Source organism: Arvicanthis niloticus, chromosome 8 (genome assembly GCF_011762505.2).
Source record: "Arvicanthis niloticus isolate mArvNil1 chromosome 8, mArvNil1.pat.X, whole genome shotgun sequence".
In the NCBI taxonomy this organism is placed as follows: domain Eukaryota; kingdom Metazoa; phylum Chordata; class Mammalia; order Rodentia; family Muridae; genus Arvicanthis; species Arvicanthis niloticus.
In genome coordinates, this window is record NC_047665.1 from 2,416,678 (window position 1) to 2,428,210 (window position 11,533).

General features: G+C 37.1%; 1 protein-coding gene across 1 annotated transcript in view; it reads left to right on the top strand.

Moving 5' to 3' along the window:
- The window catches only part of LOC117713735 (uncharacterized), a 43,684-nt gene extending 32,417 nt beyond the window's left edge, over positions 1-11,267 (top strand). Inside the window, exons 2-5 of the mRNA XM_076938880.1 lie at positions 7,731-7,857; positions 8,049-8,109; positions 8,973-9,001; positions 9,232-11,267. Coding sequence (XP_076794995.1) covers positions 7,824-7,857; positions 8,049-8,109; positions 8,973-9,001; positions 9,232-10,175 — 1,068 coding nt within the window. The 5' untranslated portion in view covers positions 7,731-7,823 and the 3' untranslated portion in view covers positions 10,176-11,267. The remainder of the gene's footprint in view (positions 1-7,730; positions 7,858-8,048; positions 8,110-8,972; positions 9,002-9,231) is intronic.
- Positions 11,268-11,533: the final 266 nt, after the last annotated feature.

Sequence of the window (11,533 nt, forward strand, 5' to 3'; positions counted from 1 at the left end):
GATTTTGTAATTTACTACCGTGTGTTAACTTCATACATTTTAATGAAAACACACAAGATTGGTGGGCATATAATTTGGAGAGCCTCTATTGATCCGATGAGTATTTTCCAGTTAGGGCAGGGTCCTATGTGGATCTGTGCAGTCCTCATTGACACACTTTAGTCAGCTCTGATATTTGAGACACAGCCCATTCATTGGCTGCAGCTGTGTATATCAGGTTACAGGACTCAACAGCTACCAGTCCCCATAGGCACAAGGTCATAAAATATCTGCCAGGGAATGGCCTGCTCTTTTTCAAAGTCAATATACCTATGCATTTTTGCCGTTATATTTATCTCCCCCAAAAGCCCCTTGTTGGCATTACTTTTTTACACTTCATTTTTGGAAAAAAAATCACTGCTCAATCCCTTACATGTTTCGATTCTCCAACATTTCCTGATCATTAAGAATCTCATTTCTGTTTCCCAAGTGCTTTGATTATTTGTCTGTGATCTTAGCAATATCTCTGTAGCTCAGACTTGACTTATCCTATGTAATTGAGAATTACCTTAAACACTCAATCTTGCCTCTGCCACCCAGGTCCTGGAAGGTAGTCCTGCAACACCTTCTAGGCCATGCGCTGACTAGTCAGTGGGCAGGGACAAAAACAATGCATGAGTGTTTTCTGAGACCTCTGTCCTTTTGGGGGTAATTACAGATAAAGAGGAACCTGTGTAAGAATTGACTTCTGTGACAACCTTTGAAGCTGGCGTAGTCAGAACACAAGGGATGGGGAGGAAGGAAGGTGAGGGCTTTCCTGTGTGACAGTAGTTGACACTGGCAATGAGTAAGCAGGTAATCAATTTGTAGATGATTACCAAAAGTTCGAACTGGCCATCTATGGGAGAGTCACCCACCAGGGCAATTTGGAATTTGAGTAAAGGACTGAGCTTATTTCTAGAATATGATTTTAGCTATTAGCATATTTTAGGTATCTTGGCTTTTTGTGACTCCATATGAAGCTGGGATTGTCCATTCAAGATCTGTAAACTATTCTTTTGGAATTTTAATGGAGATTGTGTTGAATCTATTGGTTGCTTTTTCACTCTCTTCTTTTTTTATTCCAAAATATATTATTTGAAGCTATTGTGAAGGGTGTTGTTTTCCTTATTTCTCAACCTGTCTGTCATTTTTCATAGGAAGTATATAGGAGGGCTCCTGATTTTGTTTGATTTGATCTTGTATTCAGCCACTTTCTTAAAACTGTAAGGGATTGGTAGAATTTTTTTTTTTGCCATTTATATATAATATCATTCTCTAATTAGGATATTTTGACTTCCTCCTTTCCAAATTATATCCTCTTGATCTCTTTCAGTCGTCTTATTGCTCTGGCTAAAATTTAAAAAGTTCTGTACTTAATAGACATGGAGAGAGTAGACCTTTTTGTCTTGTTTATGATTCAAGTGAAACTGCGTAGTGTTCTCTCTGCATTTAGTTTGATGTTGGCTCTAGAACTGCTGTCAATCTCTCGTATTATATTTAGATCGGCTTCTTGTATCCCTACTCTCTCAAAGGCTTTCACCATGAAGCAGTGTTGGATTTTGATGTAGGCTTATTTGGTGTCTAATGAGACGATTCTGTGGTTTTATTTCTGTCAGGTTATGTATGTGGTAATGCATCTCTGTTCATGAAGGAAATTGGTCTTTTTTAAGTCTTCATATGCTTTGGGTATCGTGGTTAATTTTGGATATATAAAACAAATTGTGTAAAGTTCATTTTGTTTCTATTTTGTAGAATACTTTGAGCAGTATTGACAGTAAGTCTTTTTTGAAAACCTGAATATTGCACTAAAATTATCTCTCACTGGGCTTTTTTTTTTTTGGTTGTGGGTCTTGTTATAAATTCTTCCATTTTACTAGGGGTTGTAGGTATATTTAAGTTGGCTATATTATGCTGATTTAACATTTGTAAGTTCTATCCATTGAGGCAATAATATGTATGTGAATATATAGTACACTTCCTCACCTCTTTTGAATAAGTTTTGTTGACGTCTATTTTGGTAGATATTGAACTAGCAATACCAGCTTTTTTCTTATGTCCATTTGCTTCAAATATATTGTTCCAGCCCTTTATTTTGAGGTAATGTCTATCCTTGATGTTGAACTATATTTTTGTAGGTAGTAGAAGAATGGATCCTGTTTTAATTAATCCATTCTGTTAATGTGTGTCTTTTTATTGAGGCACAGAGGCCTTTGATACTGGAAGATATCAATGAGCAACGGTTGTTAATTCCTGTTATTTTATTTGTGGTGGTACAAGTAGTGGGCTGTGTTTGTGTTTCCCTTTTGGGTTTTTCTAATATGTGAGATTATTTACTTTGTTTTCATGTATGTAGCTATCTTCCTCGGGTTGGAGTTTTCCTTCTAGTAGCTTTGTGTGGTTTTATTTGTATATAGATATTGTTAACTTTGACTTTATCATGGAGTGTCTTATTTCCTCTATTCATGATTTTTGAATGTTTTCTAGGAAAAGTAATCTGGTCTGGATTCTGGTTTCTTAGAATTTGAAGTACATTGTCCAAGTCCTAATGGCTTCTAGAGTCTCCATTGAGAAAACAGGTCTAATTCTAATAGGTCTGTTTTTTATATTAATTTTTTCTTTGAAACTTTTAATAATCTTTCTCTGCTTTGTATTTTTATAGTTTTGATTATGATATGGTGAGGGGACTTTCTTTTCTGGTCCAATCTATTTGGTATTTTGTATGCTTCTTGTATCTTGATGGGAATATTTTTCTAAATTTAGGTTATGAAATTTTTCTTCTGTGATTTCATTGAAAATATTTCTAGGCTTTTGAGCTGCTATTCTTTTTTCTAACTATTCATATCATATATAGTTTTGGTCTTCTCCTAATGTCTCAGGTTTCCTGGATAATTCGTGCTAAGAAAATTTTAAATTTACCATTTTCCTTGATTAATGTATCAATTTCTTCTATGGAACTTCCAATGCCTGAGAGTCTTTCCCATCTAGATTCCTTGGGTGAACATCGCCTCTGTAGTTTGTCTGTGCAGTCCTAAATTTTCAGTTGCAAGATGCCTTCAGTTAATGTGTGATTTTTTTTGATATTTTATTTTTAAAAAAGATTTATTTATTTTATGTATATGAGTACACTGTTGCTGTCTTCAGACATACCAGAAGAGAGCATCAGATCTCATTACAGATGGTTGTGAGCTGCCATGTGGTTGCTGGGAATTGATCTCAGGACCTCTGGAAGAGGGAGTTGGTGCTCTTAACCAATGAGCCATCTCTCCAGCCCCTCTTTATTTATTTTTAATTACTTCTATTACTATTTTCAAATCTTGAACAGGTTTTTTTTTTTTTTTTTTTTTTTTTTTTTTTTTTTTTTTTTTTTTTGCTTCAACTGTTTGGTTTTTTTTCAGCTTTATTTAAAATATTTGTTGGGGCCGGGTGGTGGTGGTGCATGCCTTTAATCCCAGCACTTGGGAGGCAGAGGCAGGTGGATTTCTGAGTTCGAGGCCAGCCTGGTCTACAGAGTGAGTTCCAGGACAGCCAGGACTACACGGAGAAACCCTGTCTCGAAAAGCAACAAAAATAAAATATTTGTTGGCCTCCTCTATTTGTTTATGCTTTCTTGACTTTCTTGGAGATATTTATTATTTTCATCAATTGTTTGTGTTTTCATGTGTTTCTTTGAGGGATTTGATTTTTTTTCCTATTTAAGGACCTCTATCTTTATGTATTTGGTTTTAAGGATTTCTTCTTGTTCTTCAGTTATGTTGGCATAGTCAGGCTCTGTTGGTGACATATTTCTCAGCTACTGATTATGTCTCTAGCTGACATTAATGCATTTGTGTTCAGTGTTTTGGGTGATTATAGACCTAGTTGGTGATTTCTGGGTTTGACTGGTTTGGAAAAATAGTTTTACCCTGGATTTCTGGGTTTTGTCTGTAGTTTCAGAGAGCATGTTGGGGATTGTGTTTTTTACTGTCCTGCTGGGCTGCTGTATCCACAGGGTAATGCTTGCTGGTTGGGGAATGCTTGAAGGTTGGGGAAGAGTACACAGGAGGAGATAATATTAGGGATCCTTAGGAGGTATGAACAGTGGAGATGAGAAGTTGCCTCTGGTGTTGTATTCCAGTGCTAGGGGCAAATATGAAGAATGTGTCTGGGGTAACAATGTGGTAGATCAGTGGATACCTGATCTTTCAGCAGGGATGGCATGGTGTTGGTTGAGCAGGGAGTGTCTGTCCAGAGTTGGGGACTTGAACACAGAGATGGGGCAGAAAGATAAGAGCACATGGGGCAAAGATTGGTGATTTCTATAAGGGTTAAGGACACGGGAGGAGGAAGATGCAGAACTAGGGTCTCAGATAACAAAGAGTGGGGATTGCCCACAGGCTTCCAACCTTGTCCCAAACCCAACATCTAAATACTGACTCTTCAGGTTCCCATGACCAGTTTCTTCATTTCTTCATTTATTTCGATTTTTGTTGTTGTTAATCTGTGAAAGGCCTTTTCTTTGTTGGGTAAGTGGGCTGCACAGGTCACTCAGGAAGTATTCTTACTGGGGTTGACCTAAGTTCAGATACCAACACCCATTCTGGGAGGCTCATAACAACCTGCTACTCTATATCCAGGCGATCTGACTCCCTCTTCTCAGGTGTGTCACCTGTATACACATGGAAGACTTTGTCTAGCTCACATACAAATATACACATGAAAATGAGAATAGATTTGTTTTTCAAAAGTGTTTATGCCTTATTGGTAGGGTACAAGAAACACTGAAGGAAGACCCCAGATTCAAGTAGTATGCAAGGGCAGTGATTCTTTATTAGGCAGAAATTACCAGCATGCATGGATCAACCATTTATCAAAATGGTGACCCCAGATGAAGGCACACAAGTCTTTTATAGGAAATTAAAAGGAAGAGTTAGGTAATCTAAACTTCATTGGTGGGCATAGCGTAAGTTACACGGCTCAGTTTCTGCTGCCACATTAGCTTTACTGTATGTGGTGAGGCCTTGAGAAAATTTCATGAATTTGATTCAGCTCCAGCCTAGTTATTATCTTCGGCCAAATGTTTCCGAAACTGACTCAGTTCTGAGGTTATTTTTCCTGTGTCAGAGTTATCGATGATGAATGGCTCATTGTCAGGTAGTCCATATGAGGAGCTCAATTTGCTTCCCTGGGAAACTGAGACTTTTTTTATTTTTAAGGTTTTACCTCTCATAAAGAATTGACACAAAACAAACAGCTTTTGGTGTTTAATACAAATCAGACACTGTTTTTTTCAATCTGCTATTCAAGGAGATCATCACAGTTACAGTGAAGGCCCTTATTCTGGATTGGAAGCTTAAGAATGTGCCATAAGCCGGGCGTGGTGGTGCACGCCTTTAATCCCAGCACTTGGGAGGCAGAGACAGGCGGATTTCTGAGTTCAAGGCTGGCCTGGTCTACAGAGTGAGTTCCAGGACAGCCAGGGCTATACAGAGAAACCCTGTCTCGAAAAACCAAAAAACAAAACAAAAACAAACAAACAAACAACCAAAAAAGAATGTGCCATAATAGTTAAACTCTGACCTGCTAACCTTTCAATTAGTGGAAGCAGTAGGCAAAATGATTCCTACTTCCAGGGAGCAACATCTTACAAAGCCTGCTACAACTGTGGTCCAAGCATGGTGGGGTCCATCCCAATTAAGAAGCTAAACTTGGCAGGATCATCCCTGTTGTGCTGGTCCCAGAGACAAGAATGATGCAAAATTTAAGGTCATGAATGTTTGGTCTGTGGTTTCAGTTGCAGAAATCTGTGTTTGGCAGAGTCAGATCCCCAATTGAGAGAGGGTGAGAGTTCATTGTCTCAAGCCCTGAAGATGAAGCCTCAGTTTCATACTGATATTCCAAGATGTTAAGACTCACAAGCTATGAGGCATCTTCCTTAGACAGCTGCTTATAGGGACTGGAACTAACCAAACCAAGAAATGTATGAGAAATTGTAGGTACAGGGCTGTCTAAGCTCTTTACAATTGGAGCCCCATGTGTCTGAGAAAGAGCCATGGGATTTGGTGTTTGCCCTTCTGGGTTACTTGCCTTGCTACCATCTTCCCTATGTACATATTCTTGTCTGTTGTAAAGGGAGGGAATATTCTGTGCCATTTTATGTTATAAAAATATAACTTGTTTTCTGACTTTACAAGTTGTATCAGTCCACCTTGTAAATATTACCTTGAGTATGAAAAGAGACTTTGGACATTTGAACAGTATAGTTGCAGAATTTGAGGATCACTGAAATTAAACTATATGCATTTTCATTGTGGAATGAACATGAGTCTATTGTGACCAGGGTCACAATGCAGTTAGTTGAATCAGAAAGCTCCCAGATAGGATGATGTCTTTGAATATTTGTTTCTCCTTGGTGGCTTTCCTTGGAGAATATGGAACTACTTGTAGATTAAGCCTTTCTAGAAGCAATTCCTTCTTAGCATGGGAGTTGAATGTCTGTAGACAAAACCTGTCTCCTGTTCTTTGAGTCTGTGTTGTGGTTGAAACTGATCCTTTAGCCTCCCTCGCATGCTGCCGTGTCTTCACCACAGTAGACTCTCTCCACAAATTACATAAGATACAGTAGCAGCAAATCAGTACTAAACGAGTTTGCTAGCCTAATATTATTATATTTTTAAATTATGTTGTTTTGGGTTTTAAAGACAATGTTTCTCTGTGTAGATTGGCTATCCTGAAAGTAGGCCTGTAGATCAGGCAGACCTTGAATTTAGAGATCCATCTGATTCTGGCCTCTTAAGTGCTGGGTTAAAAAGTGGGCCAATGTGCTTCACTTTTTTTTATATTCTTGGCTGATGGACCTGGAAATTATTTCCACAGGATCACCATTAATATTGTTAATGTTTTCATCTGTTCACTTGTAACTGTTTGAAATACTCTTTTGATAAGATCTTATTGCTCTAACAGTTTGAACTGAGTCACCTCAGGTTTTGGGAAGATGTATACAGAACTGGAGTGGATGTATCATTCTTTTAAGAACTTTTTAAACTTTTTTTTTTTTTTTTTTTTGGTTTTTCGAGACAGGGTTTCTCTGTGTAACCCTGGCTGTCCTGGAACTCACTCTGTAGACCAGGCTGGCCTCGAACTCAGAAATCTGCCTCTGCCTCCCAAGTGCTGGGATTAAAGGCGTGAGCCACCACTGCCCAGCTTTTTTAAGAACTTAAGTAAAAACCTCTGAGTTCTTTCTATCTTTTTGACTTGTGTGCTTGGTACTTGCAGGGGAGGCAGGATCTTAATATGTAACACTGGCTGTCCTAGAACTCATTGCATGCACCATGCTGGCATCCAACTAAATAAGATACTTCTGCCTTTCTCCTAAATGCGGGATGAAGGGCCTGAACCATTAGACCCACCTTGCTGATTATTTTTGTAATTAGTAATTGTTTTTATTATTTCTCTGATGTGTACTAAGTATTATTTATCTGATTTCTTGCCCTCTTTATGTCTGTTAATGGGCATTTCCTTTCCAAGGTTATATCCCATTCAAAGGGTAGGGAAATGACTGGTAGACCTCATTATTTAGGTTCTTTCTAAAATCACTCGGTAGTTTTATTAGAACTTCTGTGTCAGGAAGTGGGTGGGGGAGCACCAAAATTATATGAACATACTGTCAATGAAGTATGCATATCCAATATTATCATTTCTGTGCTTTAAAAAATATATATGGGATATTCTAGAATGCAGTGACTTATGAGGATGTACATGTGAACTTCACTCAAGAAGAGTGGGCTTTGCTAAATCCTTCCCAGAAGAAGCTCTACAAAGATGTCATGCTGGAGACCTACAGGAACCTCAGTGCTATAGGTAAGACTGAATTTTCTTTCCCTTTGTAAAATAAGGGACGGCCCTTTCTTTCTTTTGATGCTGTTTTGTAGTTTCAACTGAGGAGGAAGAGGAAGGAAACTTAGGCATTGCCCTAAGTTTCACTGAGGATAATAACAAATTTTGCATAATTTCTAGTATTATATCATACACTTTCTGGCACTATATTTTAGGCTTTAATTGGGAAGATCGCAATATTGAAGAACATCATCAGAGTTCTAGAAGACATGGAAGGTAATTACTTTGTACAAATTCATGCAAATATGCTTCTGAAGAAATTTTATTATGTCCTGGAAGTTTTAAGGAAAAACAAATGTGTAAGCTAGAATACCTTTAAGTGTATTGATGATTATTAAATTTTCATAAAACCATGTAATTCAATTGCAGATATCTGAATTTTCTTTGCAAGGCATTCCTTTAAGAAAGGACACATGGAAACGATGCCTTATCATATATCACCGTCTGAATCATAGATCTTTAAGAATGGCACTTTAAAGGTGCCCACCACCCAGATACTGTGAAAGCCATACATATTGAATAGGTGAGAAATATATGTCTAAGAACTTCTAATAAGCAAATAGTGTATAGTAAAGCTGGTGTTACTCACATACTTGTAGTGATGTTGCTAAGTTTAGTGAGAGCGGCAGTTTATGAGAGGTAACAAGGTTGTTGTGGAATAACTTTCATCCTTATACCACATGTGTTATGAGGAGCAAAAAGATCAAATTGCATGAATTCAATAGAGAATCCTTTTATTTTTTGAAAGTCTTTCATAGGGGATATTGACGGAAGCAATGAACTTCTTTTTCTCCCAGAATAAGTAGAAGATCCATAGTAGTCCTCAATTAGTAGATTTACTGAGTTTGAAACGAGATTACAGTTAATTGTTTTTCCAATGTCATTGGGAATACATCAACAAGCTTACACTGTAGAAAGTAGTGTTGAGTGCTAGGAATGTGGAAATTCTGTTTGTCCTGGTTCACTGTGAAAATGTAGAATGACACAAACCACAGGAAATTTTGTGAATATCAGAACGGTAAAGCTTTGAGTTCTTCCAATCTCCTTAACATATTTGAAAAAAACTTCCTTAGAAAAAGGATGCATAAATCTGAATCATGTGATAAACGCTCTTACCATCACAAGTATCTTTGAAGATGAAAAACTACCCATAATGAAAGGAAACCCCATGAATTTAAACAAAGTGATAAAACCTTAAGTGTTGGTTCCTTCTACATTTAGACAAATTGTAAAATTATTGTATATTGATGGAAAGAGTCGTCAGTGTAGTGAATGGTAAAGCTTTCACATGTGCTAATTATTTTCACAGGCACGCAGGAAGTCATACTGGAAAGAAAGCCTCTGAACATCCTCAGTGTAAAGCCTTGGCATGTCACTGTCATGCTCAGAGGCATGAAAGCGTTCATATTGAAAAGATACCCTGTGAAGTTATTCAATATGTTGAAGCCTTTGCACATCACAGTAGTCTCCAAATACATAGAAGAACACAAACTCTCCAGAATCCCTATTTATCTGATCAATTTGGTGAAGCCTGTAAATTTGCAAATCACAGTCATCTTAAAAGCCATGAAAGAATTAATAATAGAGAAAAACCCTTTGAATGTAATCAATGTGGTAAAGCCTTTGCAAATCACAGTCATCTTCAAAGGCATAAAGTTATTCATACTGGAGAGAAACCATATGAATGTATCCGATGTGGGCAATCCTTTCCATATCACAGGAGTCTTCAAATGCATGAAAGAATTCATACTGGAGAGAAACCCTACAAGTGTAATCAATGTGATAAAGCCTTTACAAATCACACGGGTCTCCTAAGACATAAAAGAACACATAGTGGGGAGAAACCCTATGAATGTAATCAATGTGGTAAAACCTTTTCACAACACTATAATCTCCTAATGCATAAAAGGACACATACAGGAGAGAAACCATATGAATGTAACCAGTGTGGTAAAGCCTTTTCATATCACAGGAGTCTTCAAATGCATGAAAGAATTCATACTGGAGAGAAACCCTACAAATGTAATCAATGTGATAAAGCCTTCTCACGACACAGTAGTCTCCAACTGCATATACGAACTCATACTGGAGAGAAACCTTACAAATGTAGTCAATGTGATAAAGCCTTTTCACAGCACAGTCATCTTGGAATGCATAAAAGAACACATACAGGAGAGAAACCCTATGAATGTAGTCAATGTGGTAAAACCTTTGCATGCCATAGTCGTCTTCAAAGGCATAAAAAAATTCATAATGTAAAAAAAGCCTATGGATATACTTAATGTGGAGCAGTCTCTATGAATCCCCACCGTTTTCATTTTCAAGAAAATATGCATATTGGCAAGAAACCCTCTGAAAATAAAAAGTGTGGTAAAGCCTTTGCCAAACACAGATATCTTGTAATGCAGAAAGGGGCACATACTGGAGAGACACTTTATGAATATATTCAGTGTGGTAAACTTTTGAATATCACAGTCATTTTAAATACATAAAACTGCACATAGTAGAGAGAAACCCTACAAATGTTATAAATATAAGGGCTTTTCACATATATCTCAGAACACATGCAAGAACACACAGGTGAGAGAAATCCTGTGAGTGTATTCAACAGAGTTAAGACTTTGCATGTCATAGTAATCTTTGAGTACATAAAAGAACATATACTAAAGAGAAACCCTTTCAATATGGTCAATATGGTAAAGCCACTGCATGTCACAGTAATCTTCTAATAGATAAATAACACATTTCTGACATGAAACTATGAATATAAGCACTGTAGTATAGCCTATGCATATACTGGTAGTTTTTAATGTCATGAGAAAGCCATACTGCAGATAATCACTACACATGTAGTTAGTGTGGTAAATGTTTGCACGTTCTGGTATCTTTATACAAGAGTAAAACATTTAGCATGTTTACAGTCGTCTAAAGCATTTGCATAACACAGCAGTCTTTAGCCGACCTACTCTCATTAAATTACACTAGATTATTTATTCTTCAGAAAGTCAACAAGTATCAACAATCTGATCAAATATAATTATGTCTCTATTTATTTTCTACCTGCAAACTCCTATGGACAAAAACCCTAAGAATTTTAACTATAAGGTACTGGTAACTGGTTTAGATTTCACAATTTTCTTCTGTTACATGAAAAAAAAAAAAAAAAAAAAACCTCCAAGGCTGATCATTCTGCAATATACAATTCTCAAAACAAATTTTAGTATCAAGATAGTTTTTTTTAAAGAGGGCTGACATTTTATTAAGAATGTTGGCTCTAACCGCTTTTCTATTTTTTCCCCTCTTTTCTTGGATATAATATTTACATTTCAAATTTTATCCCCTTACCGCATTCCCCCACCACCCAGGAACCCCTTATCCCATCCCCCCTCCTCCTGCTTCTATGAGGGTGTTTACCCACCTACCCCCCACTCCCCCTCCCCACCCTCAGATCCCCTCCCCCCACTCAGTGCTCAGCCTTCAAGGTACCATAACCTATTAGTAGAAATCTGTACAATTATTATCAAGATGAAGATATAAATTCTTAAATGGCACCAATTCACTTTGATTACAAATTTTAAGGTTTTCATTGGTATGAGCTTCTTATTGATATAAAAGTTAGATGAATATTGTTACTCTCATG